Source organism: Anopheles arabiensis, chromosome X (genome assembly GCF_016920715.1).
Source record: "Anopheles arabiensis isolate DONGOLA chromosome X, AaraD3, whole genome shotgun sequence".
Taxonomy (NCBI): domain Eukaryota; kingdom Metazoa; phylum Arthropoda; class Insecta; order Diptera; family Culicidae; genus Anopheles; species Anopheles arabiensis.
Window position 1 is genome coordinate 450,816 of NC_053519.1, and position 16,712 is coordinate 467,527.

Consider the following 16,712-nt stretch of genomic DNA (forward strand, 5'->3'; position numbering starts at 1 on the left):
CAACCCAAGGTACTGCCGCCCACTCGCACCTTCCTTCTTCTTCTTTTGCCGGTCTTTTTGTGCCAACGCCCATCCAATCCGGGCTCGAATGTGACTCGCGGGCGTTGCATGCTTGCATACAAAAGTCGTGGAAGAAAATTGCTGGTCCCTCTCGTTTTTTTTTTTTTGGCGCTAGCTGGCCACAAACCACCAAGGCCATAGCCGCGGCTGAGTGCGTCCGAGTGCACACGGCCGATTCGATTGGGCGGATTCGTTTGTGGGCAGCTCCAATGCGTTTCTTTCACTATTCTCTGTACGCGAACGGTTTGTTTCGAACGATTTTTGTTTTTCTTTATTTATATCATTACTGTACTGTCGTCGGTTATCTTTGCTTGTTGCGCGTTACACTGGTAACCCGAAGGGTCTAGCGTTCGAGCAGTTTTCGAGCACTTTTAGAGCGAAAACGAATCCTGCACGCAAGCTCGTCTCGTCCCTCGTGGGTTGGTTTGTTTCGTGTTTTGAGTTTTATACCGGCCGAACTTCTTCCGGTCCGCCCCAGGAAGGCTGCGGCCGACGCCTACTGCCCGGCGGTCGCAGTCCGTGTGCGCAGTACGGGGTATCGTGAGCAATATAGAGCTAAATTCTTTAATGTCCTTAACGTAGGGTAAAAATAGTCTTACGCGTACTTGTCTCACTTAGCAGAAAATCAAACGTTATCGGGAAGTAGTCATGGAAACCACGTGGTGGTGCAGGCGTCCTTGAGAGAAAGCAAGAGAGCGAAAGAGAAAGAGAGGGACGCGTGGCGTAGTGTGCTTGGGGGAAAAAGGAAGAAAAGCAACAGATATAGACAGAGAGCAACACAAAAGGAAACGAATGAATGTAAGCTAACGTGAAAAGGGGAATGGAAAGAAATAAATAAAACAATTACAACAGATACAGCAAGTACACAGAAGATGCAGGAAAAAGAGAAAGAAGAAAATGTAACGAGTACAGTGGAGGAAAGCAAGCAGAAGTCGATAAATAAACACTGAAGCTGAATGAGTACGAGCAGAACTAAGCTGTGAGTGAGTAATTAATGAAAGGTACAGCAATACCTTGGAATGGCTTCGCGAATGTTGCGGAGAGGCAATGGGAGTGGGGAGAAAATAAAATAATAATAAAAAAAAACAACACGACCGCACACACACACACACACATACACACATTAGTAGCAAAAACAAAAGAGAAACGCTGCGTTGCTTCGGCCTACGGCTAAAACCCGGCTAGTACTCGATGTTGTGACCCCGCAGGAACGCGTCGATCTGGCCGGGGGCGCCCTGGGGCGGACCCTGGGGCTGGATGAAGTAGTACTGCTGCTGGGGCTGGGGCTGGGGCTGGAAGCGGTGCATCGGCGGTCCGCCGACCGTCACCTTCTTGGCCGCCTCGAGCCGGTCGGCCCGCAGCTGGCTCTGCTGCAGCTCGAGCTGCTGGGCGAACAGCTGCTGGCTGTTGATGAACTGCAGCTCGTTCTGCTGCTTCTGGTAGAGCTGCTGCGGGATCTGGACGGTCGCCGGCCGGGGGCTGGGCTGGGCCCGGTACAGTGGCGACTGCTGCTGGAGCTGCTCGAGCGTCACGAGCTGGCCGGCGCCCGGATGCTGCTGCTGCGGCTGCGGCTGCGGCTGATGGTGCTGATGCTGATGCTGCTGCGGTCCTGCCACGTACGGCTGGATGCGGTGGTTCAGCTGGAAGTCGCCGTCGCTCTGGGGCAGCTGCTGGTACAGGGCGGTGTCGTACTGGCCGGAGGCCGGGTCGAAGATGAGCTGCGACTGGTAGATCGGGTTGCCGGCGGCCAGCTGCGGTCCGGGGCGGCCGAACGGCGAACCGGTCGGCTTGGGGGCGCTGCCACCGCTCGGTGCGGTGGACGGTGTCGGCGGGCTCGGCAGCTTGTTGTCGGCCTGGAAGCGCTTGAACTCGGCCTCGAAATCGATCGACCCGGTCGGGCCGCGGGTGCTGGGCGAGGAGGTCGGCCGGTAGGTGGTGGGGGCGAGCGTTGGCTGCGTTGGGAGGGGCGAGACGCGGTACACCGGCTTGGGCGTAATGTTCACTGGCAGGACGGTCTGGGGCGCGGCCGGCGCGGCCGGACTGTGGAAGATGGTGGGCGTGGGGCTGGGCGTCGTGCTGACGATCTGGACGCGCGGGCGCTGCGTGGTCGTGACGGCACCGGCGAAGGGACGGGCGGCTGGTCGGGGCGGCGAGCCGCGCTGGCCGATCTGCACCTCCTCCTCGGCATCGGCCGACTGCTGCTCCTGGCGCTGGCGGTCCTGGTAGTCGTTCTGGAAGACGGTGGTGGTGGGGCGCGGTGCCGGGGCCGGCGTCGAGTGGTGGCGGACCGGGGCGGCCGGTGTCGGGCGGGCGACGGGCACCGGACGGCGTACCGGGTAGTTCTGGGGCACGTTCTCGTTCGAGTCTTCCTGGCCACCCTCGGCCCGGTCGCTCTCCTCCTCCTCGCTGCCGTCCGGGTTGTTCGGGTCGCACGGATTGCCGGACACGTACGTGAACTCGCGCTTGTTACCGTCCGGGTCGATGTAGCCGTACTTGCCGCGCACCACGCAGTCCGTGCCGCGCGTCTCCTCCTTGAACGAGCCGTCGGCGGCCTCGTACCCGAACGTGAACGAGCCGTCATCGTTCACCTTGCTGTAGTTGCGGATCGTCTGTACCGGCGGGGCACGAGACTCGCTGGCCGGCGCCTTCTGGCGGGCGGCTACCGGGGCGGCCGTCGTGCTCTTGGCCGCCGGCCGCTGGTACTGCTGCTGGTCGGCACGGGGCCGGGCAGCCGCCACCGGTGCACCGTACTGGCCGCCACCGTAGTCCTCGTCCGAGGACGCTACCAGCACCACATCGCCGAGCCGCTCCTGGGCGCGCTGGGGCGCGGCATAGTACTGCCGGTTGTCCTGCTGGGCGTCCTCCGCACTGTCCACGTACTCGGCGCTGGACGGGGCGGCTAGGACGCGCGGTCGAACGCGCAGTCGACGCGTCTGTGCGTCACCGGACGCCACCAGCACCACCAAACCGAACGCCAACGTTAACCACTGTGAGGAGGAGGAGAAGCGGAAGAGAAGAGTTAATAAGAGGGGCATTTGCATACTGCAGGAGAAAATAAAACGGAACATGTGTACACAAACACAAGCGAGCGCGCGCGAGATTCGAACACAGGATCATCGTGATGCAGAGTTCCAGCGCTACGCATGGCACTATCTGGTTGGACTCGTCTCATTGTGTTAAAAGAGCAATTTATATTCATCCCACCGCTCTGACACCTTTCACGATTACCGTTGCGTTGGTGGAGAAATGGTAATAAACAATTATTCTATCGCACTGAAAGGGTTTGCCTCAACTGCTCAATGGGCCGTGCATTACAAAAAAACGGCCGTGTAATAGAGTGTCTTAAAATAAATCTTTATTACCGCAACGCTCGTCCGTTCCGTGTGACGGGCTTGATCGTTTTTATTAGTTCGTTTGCATTTCTCCGCTTGCAAAAACAAAGCGAACCAACGGCGAACGTGCCGGGGGGAAACGGGGAACGTCAAACGTAATTAAAATTTAACTTCCTGCATCAAGCGAACCGACCGGCGACGGACAGAAAGTGAAAATGGAAATTTATCGCCCCTGCGGGTAGAGGGAGGAAGCGATGCAGTGTGTGGGAGCAAAAACACACTCCCAACCGGGGGGCCGCATCTTCAGCTCGGGATGCAAAGAAAGAAAATGCAAATTCCCCCCCCCCCCCCCGGTTTTCCCGTTGTTGCTCACGGCTTCCTTCGCGCTTTGAGAAAATTGTGGTTCATGACAGCAATAATCACCTCACTCGGGGGCTTCGTTGGTGTGGCGTGGTTTTTTTCTTCCTTCCCCGCAGCCCATAGAAGGTACAAAGAGTACAAGGAAAACTTCCACCATTCGCTGACGGCTAGTAACAAGGGAAAAAGTGTTTTTGTACGCGGTGCTGCCGTGGAAATTGCTTTTCATTAATAAATCAAACACACGTGCTGGGATGGTGGCGGGCACTTTAGATGGGGAAGCCAGCACAGGAAAAAGCAGGGGAAAATGGAATACGGCTAAACAAAAGGGTGACTGAAGCGAATTAAACGGCCCCCCCGTAAACGGTACGGGAAGGGAAACGGGAGTGGGTGGGCTAGCTACGAGTGCTAATGGGCTGTTGCGACTTAATAGCAAGCGTTGCCGTTTGCGGCACAAAAACGGTCCCCGTCATGCTGCTGTTGCTGAAGTGGTTGCCGCTGCTGCTGCTGCTGCTGTCAGCAACTGCTCGCAAGCGCTCGGGGTGCAATTATGCAGCCTGAGCGATCGAACTAATGGAGATGAATGCCACCACCGCTGCAAAGTGCCCGCCCGCCTCGTTTATACACCTTTCCCGTGTCTCCGCTCGCTCGCCGTGCTGCGGAGATTAGTACACAGGGCGCGCGTGTTCGCTTCCTTTCTTTGCGCCTCTCTCGTCCAGAGGGGGTTTTGCTTCCGGATTCCGGCATCGGAGTGCTCGTACGTCAATGACTTCCCTCCTGCCAGCCAGAAAGGAGTGAAAGGATGCTTGTGGTGGAAGGAAGGAGAGAGGACTCCAATTCCAAGCATCGGTAGAACGATTTGCAGCGACGATTGTGATTTTATTGCTCTGGCACTATCGATTTGGAACGCTACGGGAATGGGGGAGCAGGGAGAGCTTGAAATGCCTTCTCGGTCGGCTACGATTATTGCCTTTTGCTTCTGGGTGACTTTCTGGCACCCATTTCCATCCTTCCAGCCATTGCACGTCATGTTACGGAAAATGCCAAACTGCAGCTCATCTTCTCGCATACCTTCTCGGCGCGGCAGCAAAATGCGAAACATTATTAACAATCCATCTTTACGAGCATTCATTCCCGGGCGCATCGGGCGTCTCGACGGCAGCAATTTGGGATTCGATTTTTATGATCCCTTCCCGCTTCGCCCCAAAAAGGGGAGAACGGCCGGCACAGAGAGGAACACAATTTAAATTAGGCCTAATGCAGCGCCTCACACCGATGGCAGCATCTCTTGAGGGGGGGGGGGGGGCAGGACGGGGCAGGCAGTTTTTAATTGAATTTTCCATCCAGCTCGTGCGCAGCGAGGGCTGGCAGCGGTCCAGTGGCCGAGGTCCGGTAGCCCATAAAGTGGTTTATGCCTCGGCAAACAACAGGCAAGCGGCGGGGAGCACTCTTGAGCACAAATCGCCAACAAATTTTGCGAACGTCGTGCTCGGTATGCGCCGTGCGCTCGGGTCGGGTCGGTGCTGCCCTGCGAAAAAGGTTCGCCGTCTGCCGAAAAACCGAGCACCAACCAACGGATTGGATTGGTTGCTTTTGTTTTGCTCAAGATTTATCGCCGTTCGGCGTTTGTCGTGCGCCCCGGGAGACGGTACACCCGACCTGGTGGTAAATCAAGATGGCGTCCGTGTGGGTGGCAGGGGGAGGGAACTCCCGAGCAGTTCAATAATATTCCTGCAAACGGCTGCTGGAACGGTAATTAAAAGCGGACTCACCCTACTCCCCCATCCGAACGCTCTACCGCAAAAGGTAGTAAATCTTGCTTGCTTGCAACCCTCACCCCTCAGCTCCCCATCCTTCGTTGGCACGGTAATTTGTGCACCGAAACAATCAATTGTGTGTGTCTGTGTGTGTGTGTGTGTGTGTGTGGAACCTCTCAACCAAACAAATTCCGTCCTTCTCGCGTGCTTCTCCGACCCGAACGGCTTTCGACCCCAAGAACACCCCATGCATGGTCCGCATGGTCCTTGACATTTCGCATCCACCACGTCCACAAACGGGGGAAGCTAAGAATGTCCAGCTGCCCCAGATTGAAAGGGTGACCGCTGGCGCAGATCCGCACATCGGGCTTGAAAATCGATCCGCATACGGGGAGACCTTTACGAGACCGTTACGCTCCAAAAACCATCGGAGCTGTCGGCTGCACACGCCGGTGCAGATGAGGCAAAGATGGCGGCCGTCAAAAAGTGGGAAAACAAAGACGCACACAAGAGGCGTCCAATTTCTCGGCAGCAAATGTGCGAGGTAACGACGCAATCGTTCATTTGCTTGCTCCATTTCGATCGAGTTCACATGCTGCTGGCGGCCTTTAAAGGCGACAAACAAACACAAACAAACACGCTGCAGGTAGTGGACACATTGCTCGATGACGTTGCTTGTTGCCGCCTGTCGAGATTCACTTTCAAAGCACTACCACCGCATGTCCGTCCGTTACGCGTGTCCCGTTACTCGCGCGGGCATTGCACGCGCTTCTTCGTTAGCTTGCTTGTTGGGCTGAGCGGAAGCGGAACGAAGGGGGAGGAGGAATGTGAGGAGGAAAAAACCTCATTATCTCTCACCGCAGCCGAGGTTACGCTACCTCCCGCCGCTTGACGAGTGCCTTTACAGCCTGTGTGAAATACTTTCCCTTTTCGCGATCTTCACGGTCAAGTCCGAGGCGGATGCGATAATGGCTGAACGCTGGGGGTGAGTTTTGTGTGCCGTGCTGGAGGTAATCAGAAAGATGCGCCCTGTTTTTCCCTACACGCGTGCCCTCCCGGGACAGTAATGCAGACTGCTGTGCTGCTGCAACAGCAAGCTGTGGAAACTCGTTCCAATACGCCGCACCAAAGGCTGCATGCGAAACATGTTTCTGCCGCAAAGCGCCCGCGAAGGGAATGTTCAAGTGCGACACAGCGCCTACCGCGATTCGGTTGCTGCTCGAGCATTTCCGGCTGCTCACAAGCGCGAAAATGTAGCTCGGTTTGCCACTACGAGCCACATAGCTTCTGCACTCAAAATAAACGCAACGCATTTCGGGCCTACATCTTGCGCGGGCATTCAGGGTGAAGCGCGTTTGCGAAAACCACCTAATTGCATCCCAAAAGCCATGGGAACGCAGCAGCGAAACGCGCGCGCGCGCGCCTGCAAGGCCAACGCACAAAGACGTTCACACATCGACGCCTCGCCGAGGTGCGACCCCTTGTAGTTGCGGTCGGGTAACTGACCCTTTGTTTTGGGGGGGATGGGAGGGGGTGTGAGAATTTTCCCGAACACAAATTCGCGTCTCCATTTTGGTCGCCCATTGCCCAAATTCTGCGAACCTTGGCGGGCAAAAGCAATAGACACGATTGGGCAAGATAAGCGTGCCGCGTGGGACGCCGAATTTCGAACGGACAACACACACACAGAGAGATACACACAATCCACAATACAATACATACAATCTTGTGTATGAGCGTGAGCGTGCAATACTTGTTTTTCGACCTGTTTTGCTAGACCCAACCGGCCGCCATAACGGCTGCAAAACAGTTCGAAAATCTTTCTTTTGTCGCCGCGTGTGTCTGTGAGTTATGAGCTAATGGCTTCATTTTTTTTTTGCCACTCGCCTTCACACATTCCGGTTTACACACATATAAACCGTTCCCATATGAAGATGGCAGGACACGAGTTCGAACGAGCAATGAACAAGCGCGCACTACATCACGGCTAAAGCGTTACGTAACGCCCGCGCGCTTATTCAGCATTCATGCAGCCTCTAATTCAAGCACGAAAGTATAGCTCCCACACACACACACATACACTTAGAAACATTTTCGAGCGTCTATGGTTCTTGCTCTAGTGACGCTTACAATACTGCCACCTGGAGGATGTGACACCCGCGCACTAAACAGGAATTCGAGCGTCGCGAGAAGCTATTTCGGGATCGGGAACCACCGAGCACGACTCGATCACGCAACGGCTAGCGAGACTCTCTCTCTCTCTATCTCTCTCTTTCTCGCATTGCCTCACACTTTTTTTCGCCTTCACAAGCTGGAGATAAGCAGGGCACGATCTTAACCCCGGCAAGCGAAAACTATTCGCACTCGGTCCCAATAACCCGCATCATCCACTCTACGCTACGATCGATCGATCAAACGGTTTTAGGCGACCGTGCTACTTGGCAGCTGCCCGAAGAGTTCGCCCCCGCATCCCCGCTCCGTATCCTTGTTTTTCGGCATAATTATCTTACGGCTAAAAGTTCGTTGAACGCAGGTTGCCTTCCTTTTCGCCCGGTGCCCAAAGCGGAATGTCTTCGGTACGCCATGGTTCGTCTCTCCTTTTTAATTGAATTTTCCATCCAGCTCGTGCGCAGCGAGGGCTGGCAGCGGTCCAGTGGCCGAGGTCCGGTAGCCCATAAAGTGGTTTATGCCTCGGCAAACAACAGGCAAGCGGCGGGGAGCACTCTTGAGCACAAATCGCCAACAAATTTTGCGAACGTCGTGCTCGGTATGCGCCGTGCGCTCGGGTCGGGTCGGTGCTGCCCTGCGAAAAAGGTTCGCCGTCTGCCGAAAAACCGAGCACCAACCAACGGATTGGATTGGTTGCTTTTGTTTTGCTCAAGATTTATCGCCGTTCGGCGTTTGTCGTGCGCCCCGGGAGACGGTACACCCGACCTGGTGGTAAATCAAGATGGCGTCCGTGTGGGTGGCAGGGGGAGGGAACTCCCGAGCAGTTCAATAATATTCCTGCAAACGGCTGCTGGAACGGTAATTAAAAGCGGACTCACCCTACTCCCCCATCCGAACGCTCTACCGCAAAAAGGTAGTAAATCTTGCTTGCTTGCAACCCTCACCCCTCAGCTCCCCATCCTTCGTTGGCACGGTAATTTGTGCACCGAAACAATCAATTGTGTGTGTCTGTGTGTGTGTGTGTGTGTGTGTGGAACCTCTCAACCAAACAAATTCCGTCCTTCTCGCGTGCTTCTCCGACCCGAACGGCTTTCGACCCCAAGAACACCCCATGCATGGTCCGCATGGTCCTTGACATTTCGCATCCACCACGTCCACAAACGGGGGAAGCTAAGAATGTCCAGCTGCCCCAGATTGAAAGGGTGACCGCTGGCGCAGATCCGCACATCGGGCTTGAAAATCGATCCGCATACGGGGAGACCTTTACGAGACCGTTACGCTCCAAAAACCATCGGAGCTGTCGGCTGCACACGCCGGTGCAGATGAGGCAAAGATGGCGGCCGTCAAAAAGTGGGAAAACAAAGACGCACACAAGAGGCGTCCAATTTCTCGGCAGCAAATGTGCGAGGTAACGACGCAATCGTTCATTTGCTTGCTCCATTTCGATCGAGTTCACATGCTGCTGGCGGCCTTTAAAGGCGACAAACAAACACAAACAAACACGCTGCAGGTAGTGGACACATTGCTCGATGACGTTGCTTGTTGCCGCCTGTCGAGATTCACTTTCAAAGCACTACCACCGCATGTCCGTCCGTTACGCGTGTCCCGTTACTCGCGCGGGCATTGCACGCGCTTCTTCGTTAGCTTGCTTGTTGGGCTGAGCGGAAGCGGAACGAAGGGGGAGGAGGAATGTGAGGAGGAAAAAACCTCATTATCTCTCACCGCAGCCGAGGTTACGCTACCTCCCGCCGCTTGACGAGTGCCTTTACAGCCTGTGTGAAATACTTTCCCTTTTCGCGATCTTCACGGTCAAGTCCGAGGCGGATGCGATAATGGCTGAACGCTGGGGGTGAGTTTTGTGTGCCGTGCTGGAGGTAATCAGAAAGATGCGCCCTGTTTTTCCCTACACGCGTGCCCTCCCGGGACAGTAATGCAGACTGCTGTGCTGCTGCAACAGCAAGCTGTGGAAACTCGTTCCAATACGCCGCACCAAAGGCTGCATGCGAAACATGTTTCTGCCGCAAAGCGCCCGCGAAGGGAATGTTCAAGTGCGACACAGCGCCTACCGCGATTCGGTTGCTGCTCGAGCATTTCCGGCTGCTCACAAGCGCGAAAATGTAGCTCGGTTTGCCACTACGAGCCACATAGCTTCTGCACTCAAAATAAACGCAACGCATTTCGGGCCTACATCTTGCGCGGGCATTCAGGGTGAAGCGCGTTTGCGAAAACCACCTAATTGCATCCCAAAAGCCATGGGAACGCAGCAGCGAAACGCGCGCGCGCGCGCCTGCAAGGCCAACGCACAAAGACGTTCACACATCGACGCCTCGCCGAGGTGCGACCCCTTGTAGTTGCGGTCGGGTAACTGACCCTTTGTTTTGGGGGGGATGGGAGGGGGTGTGAGAATTTTCCCGAACACAAATTCGCGTCTCCATTTTGGTCGCCCATTGCCCAAATTCTGCGAACCTTGGCGGGCAAAAGCAATAGACACGATTGGGCAAGATAAGCGTGCCGCGTGGGACGCCGAATTTCGAACGGACAACACACACACAGAGAGATACACACAATCCACAATACAATACATACAATCTTGTGTATGAGCGTGAGCGTGCAATACTTGTTTTTCGACCTGTTTTGCTAGACCCAACCGGCCGCCATAACGGCTGCAAAACAGTTCGAAAATCTTTCTTTTGTCGCCGCGTGTGTCTGTGAGTTATGAGCTAATGGCTTCATTTTTTTTTTGCCACTCGCCTTCACACATTCCGGTTTACACACATATAAACCGTTCCCATATGAAGATGGCAGGACACGAGTTCGAACGAGCAATGAACAAGCGCGCACTACATCACGGCTAAAGCGTTACGTAACGCCCGCGCGCTTATTCAGCATTCATGCAGCCTCTAATTCAAGCACGAAAGTATAGCTCCCACACACACACACATACACTTAGAAACATTTTCGAGCGTCTATGGTTCTTGCTCTAGTGACGCTTACAATACTGCCACCTGGAGGATGTGACACCCGCGCACTAAACAGGAATTCGAGCGTCGCGAGAAGCTATTTCGGGATCGGGAACCACCGAGCACGACTCGATCACGCAACGGCTAGCGAGACTCTCTCTCTCTCTATCTCTCTCTTTCTCGCATTGCCTCACACTTTTTTTCGCCTTCACAAGCTGGAGATAAGCAGGGCACGATCTTAACCCCGGCAAGCGAAAACTATTCGCACTCGGTCCCAATAACCCGCATCATCCACTCTACGCTACGATCGATCGATCAAACGGTTTTAGGCGACCGTGCTACTTGGCAGCTGCCCGAAGAGTTCGCCCCCGCATCCCCGCTCCGTATCCTTGTTTTTCGGCATAATTATCTTACGGCTAAAAGTTCGTTGAACGCAGGTTGCCTTCCTTTTCGCCCGGTGCCCAAAGCGGAATGTCTTCGGTACGCCATGGTTCGTCTCTCCAATGGAAAACCTTCACTTTTACACACACACACAGTCACACAGTCGCACAGACGAGTGGTGTGAGTCCATCTTTGATTTAATAACATGTGCGTTTTGTGCGCTCGGTTGTCATCTTCGAGCCCAACTTGGGGTGAGTTTTGGGGAAGAGCTTCGATCCGAGGGGGATCCATCGCATGGTCTTAACCACAGCGACCACAGCCACTCGGTGCGGTCGGTGCACGTGAACCTGCGGCACCTGAAGGGAACGGGTCGGTCGATGTCTCGCGCAACAACGATGCCATTATTGGCTGCTGGTGCGCCTGCCGATGATCCGTTCTCATCACAACGCTTCTCCTACCCGCTCTATCTCTACCTCTCTCTCTCTCTCGCTCTCTCCCGGGGCAAAAGCGACACACACCTTCGCCACGGCATGTTATGCTTTTTTTTATGCTGCGTTATACTGTGGGAAGAAGCGCCAGAGAGGTCTGCGAGCGGGTCGCGCCAAACTGTACAACATATTCTCACGGGTTTCGAAGGCTTTGGTCGTATCCATTCCCCCCTGCTACTCCCGCACGTGAGGGTGCACTTGTACAAGCGCTTGTAGTGGCTGTGAACCCCCCGTCACTGAACCTCCCAGCACTGTCACGGTGTCACTGTGTGTGTGTGTGTGTATTTTGTTTGGGCTATCTGTTTTTCTTTGCTTTGTCGGCTCATCTTCATCGCCGTGTGTCGCAGGGCAATCGCAATCAAGACGCTGATTGCATCCGCACTGTGCGCACAGTCCACATTCCCCTTTGCAGACAAACGATACAGTGCAGGGACGCCCGAGAGACAATGTCTCACATATCGCGCCGCGCATATGTTATCGTCACCGAGCAGATGACAGGCATGAGCCGGCACACCAACCGTGCAAGCGACGGGTTCTCACGGTGCCGAATTTGTCGGCATTTGGCTGGCGATCGCCACGCAGCCCACCTGCCCCGGGGCGTCCGGTGTGGGAGACCTCCAGATAGAATCTGACAGGGAGCATCTTCACGGCGGCAAAGGTCAGCCGTGTGAAGAAATGTGCGAACCCGGCCGCCTGCAAGCTATGTATTTTTCCCCCTCTCACACCGCTGTCCTTCAGACTCAGAGCAGTTTTGGGGGGAGTTTGTCTACGATGCTCTTATTAGCCAGGCTGCTACAGAGAGGACTAAGCGCAAGCTGATCATCAGCTTCACCTAAGTGTGCATGTGCATCAAACCAAACTTTGGATTGGCCAGAAAGATGTCCGAAATATTCGCTTCTGTCTACCGTTTTCGGAGCAGATCGAACGCTAAAGGACCTCAACAGTAGCTGTGTAGCTGAAAACCCTCGAAAGTGTAATGCAAACCCCCGCTTTATTACCCTACTTAGCGGACGAACGCTGTAGCGTAGTGGGATGTAGTAAAAGTACAACAAACTAAAACAACCACCCGCTTCTACTCTTGCCCCGGGTAAGGCGGGTGGAAAAGGTGGGAAGTAGCTTGCGTCATGGCACGCAATTGTATGATGCAATTGCCATCGATCGAATAAGGCATGCCGGACCGACCGGAGGGGAAGGAGGGCCGAATCAAAGCATAAGTTACATAAAGAAGTGCGGCAATTAACGGCGACGGCAAAGTGGTCGATATCACTCCATACTCGTGCGAAAGACGGGGAGGTCCAAAAAACTAGTTTGCTTGTTTGGTTGCAAAAAAACGGGAGGTGGGAGAGGTGAGAAGAGGTGGTCTGCTCTTGTTATTCTCGGCCCGATTGCACCGCGAATCGCGGGGCGGCATGCGGAGCAACAACAACAACCCCTGTCCGCGTGTGTGACCAGCGGAGGCAGAGTGAGGAAGGTGCTGCTGTTGGCGGGCTCGGGCCCGGCAAGTCTCGGTTGAAACTGTGCCACTTGCCCACAGGGGCCCCTCGAGTTGTTGCCGTTGTTTTCCTTTCTTTCAAACACACGCGCGAACGCTCGATAATGGAGAAGAAATGACCCACCAGAGTGAAAGGAGCCTACCAGATCTAGTTTCGCGCGTCCTTGGCATAATCTTGCGCTTATCGCACGAGAAAGTCGTTCCAGTGCGCTCAAGGAGAACGAAACCTGTGCGCACGGGGAGTGATCGTTGCTTTCATTGATATGGAGCTTTTAACGACACACCGTCAGCTCTGTCGCCGTGGTCCCATCGCTTAACGCTAGACGCCCCGTGGTAATCGTCGCTTGCGCGAGTTCAAATCTAATTACCGAATATATTGAGTAAGAGTTCAAGCGCACGAGAGAATGATAATTTATCTCCCCTCACACACCGAACCGTGGGTTGTGTTGTGTGTTTTTACTTACCGTTCCTTGCAAACGCATTGTGTCGTTGTGTATGTTTTTTTTGTGTAGTAGGTTACTACTCTCTACTATTCCTTTCTCCTGGGACTCCCTGGGGCTGATAGATGATCGCTTCTTCCGTATGGCCGGATGTGTGCGCGCAGATCGATTTGATCGTGTGGGAAAGGCTTATCTTTCGGGCAGGTTCAACAGACTCTCAGGTCTGGTCTCACACACCTCCACCGTACGCTTTCCGGGATAGAGTTTTGCTTTGCGGAACACTCGCCTTTACACTAGGAAACGTGCACCGAGACAAACAAAAAACAAACAAACACACAACCGAATGTGTGTGTGCGCGCGCACACAGTCACACACGCTCTCTTTCTCCGCTCTAGTTCTAAGCTCTAGTGTTGCTTGTAAAAACGGCTGGTGCTGTTCGCGCGTTACTTCCGCACACAGACACAAACACACACTCACACACTCGCCTCTACAAAGGTCCGACTCACTACTCAAACACGCAAATGCGCACACGTCGATTACGCTTGCCGTAATTTGCACTGTGGAAAAGAAAAAAAGGGGCAGGAAAAGAAGAGTTGGATTAGAGAAGGCATTTGACCGAGCTAAAACGTATGTGGGGGGATACACGGATACGGTGTACCTCTCTGCAGGTTTTTTTTTACGAGCGAAAGAAAAATGCTGATCGTTCAGTATGGAAATGATGCGTCCCGATTACTATTGACATAAACTAAAAATCGAATCTTTAAACGTATTTCAAGGGCTGAAGACTTCGGGATGGGCGAAAATTAGGAAGGGCACCCAACTTTCTAAAAATCCGCCCAAAATCTATGGCTGGCCCAACATTTGGATCCGCTTCGAGCCGGCGCATCAATAAAAGTGAAATTTAGGATGGCTACCGATCGTCGGCAACCCGCCCCGAACAAACTAGAATCCAAACCCCTGGACGGGGAGCAGCATTTCGATTCCGGGCACGCGTGGCCACTTTTCCCGTTCGCCGACGCTTTGTTGTTGTGTATGTGTGTGTGTTTTTTTTTTCTTTTTCTCCCCCATTCCGTCAGTGCACCCCGCTCGGGGAGTAGTGCGTGGAGGGGAGGGGGGGGCGGGGTTGCTGGAGCGGTACTTTTACTTTCTACTTCCATTCCGTTCCAGTTCAATTTTCCCGATGCCGGAGCCGGAGACCAAAGACACATCAAAGACCATCCCCATTCCCCTCCACCGGTCGGTGGGATTCTCCCCACAGAAGCTGTGTGTTGATGGTGCGCCCGCCTGGCGGAAAAGAGACGGTGTGCTCTTGCCAGTGGAGTTGGCCGGTTGGCATTTTATCGAGGAAGCAGGATGGCGTGTGATGGTAATACGACGTACAACAACGTTGGCTATACACATACACACATATGACTTCGGGGGTGCACATACACCGAGAGACACATTCACACACATACACACACATACAAACACGCAGATATGAACGTTTGAACAGGACTTTGAAGAGAAAAAGGTAACTCAACCATCACACGTTTTCGAATCTAAAAGATCTTTGAATGTTGTTGGAGCGATCCTAAACCCTAAGAGATCTTCACGAAGCATGACCAGATTTCTGTTATTTCTTCTGGAGAGGTTATTCCCAAGTGTCCTCTATCTACTCCCACACATTACCTCCCAGCGGGAAGTTCGTGTGGATCTTCAAAAACTTCGTAGCTGGGGTTTCCGAACTCCACAAGCACTGTATTCGTAACCAAACACGTAAGATCCGTTTTTGCAGTTCAAATAAAGCACAGAATGCCAATTGTCTTTGAAGCACATATTCACTCCACACTTACACTGCACACTGGACGCTGGCACGGGATCGGACGGTGAAGGAACTACCGTACACTCGGAAGACCTCTGGATCGGATCGCTATGGTGTAGTGTTTTGGTTTGGGTTCGTTCGGAGGTATGTTTTTTAGTTGTTCTGGTTGTTCGGGCTGCGGGCCCCTAGTCTGCACCGGGGAACGTGTCTTTGCAAAATGGTATCGAACGCTACCAGCGCCACTGTATTTTATAACATTCACCCGCCCCGAAGCCCTCGCAGCAGACGCGCGAATGCGCTGCAGAAGGGGAATTAAGCCACCGCACCTGGGGCGGATCTGGGGATCGGTGAGTTGTGGGGGGAGGGGGGGTCTACCCCTTGATGATCGAGACGGACGGACGGCCGAACGGGGTGGGGGATGGAGAAACGACGCTTAAACCACCCTTCCACACCGAGGGGTGTGAGAGCAAATGGGGCCCGAGCGAGAGCGAGAAGTGGAGAAGAAAGAGCGTGCGAAACAGAGAGACCCGTGCGGACAAAATGTCGTGATCCCAGGGTGCAGTAAGACAAAGGGGGTGAGAAAGAGGATGAGGGTGAGGGGACGGTTCGAACTGTACGGTACCCAGCTGTGGCTTTTGTAGCAAGTGGGCGAAACACTGGGAGGAGAACGAACCGTTTCGGGAGGCAACACTCTTGGAGTTGACAGATGAAAGAAGCGGATCGCGGCGTTACCCACACAGCCCATATGCGCCGCAAAACTCCACACACACACACACACACACCGTGGCACTGTCCTGCCATTGGGGTGGGTGCTGCAAAAAGTTTCCCTGCGACCCTGCGCTCTTTTTGTGCTTTTTGCTTTTCTTTTCGGGTCTCGCGGGATGCACTTCTAGGGTCTCACGTTTGGAGGTTTCTGCGATCAGCTCCCAGATGATCTGCTGGCGGGAAATCGTATCTTCACACCGCACACAACGACCTAGAGTGTCTAGAGTGCACAGAGAGAAGGAGGCGTACAAAATTTCTTGCAAACCGGTTCCAGAACCTAGCAATACTCCACGAGACGGCAAGATCTAGACTGGAAAATTAAAGGCCGTGCGCGTTTGCAGAGCGCGTGGTGACTTTTCGCAACACCCAAGCTAGGCGAGATCGCTCAACTCGCAGAGTGTGGCTAAGCTGGGCATTAAGCAGATATTCTGTACGATATGTTCGGGAATTCAACAGCGGACAAGTAATCCGTTAGCCCCAACCAGATTTGCTGGTAAGGGTGAGAGCGTAGACAGTTCGGTACGGGCTCGAGCCGACGACACCAATCGAACCTTCCCGAGAGCGGACACGGGCAAGGTTCGCTACATCTTCGGCCTCGGACAGAAGGAAAGGATCCTACCCGACATACACATACTGGAGCGAAATTCTGCTCGCCGTTAGGTATGGGATGACACCTCACCGTAATAGCACAACGAAAGTGTTTGAGC

General features: G+C 54.2%; 1 protein-coding gene across 1 annotated transcript; it reads right to left on the reverse strand.

The window, feature by feature from the left end:
* Positions 1 to 304: 304 nt before the first annotated feature.
* Positions 305 to 15,479, reverse strand: LOC120906425 (pollen-specific leucine-rich repeat extensin-like protein 1). The gene is made up of 3 exons (XM_040318095.1): positions 15,272 to 15,479; positions 13,461 to 13,993; positions 305 to 3,047 (listed from the first exon to the last, which is right to left on the reverse strand). Exons 2-3 carry the CDS (start codon positions 13,476 to 13,478, stop codon positions 1,242 to 1,244), a joined length of 1,824 nt encoding a protein of 607 aa, XP_040174029.1. The 5' UTR covers positions 13,479 to 13,993; positions 15,272 to 15,479; the 3' UTR covers positions 305 to 1,241.
* Between the last annotated feature and the right edge of the window lie 1,233 nt (positions 15,480 to 16,712).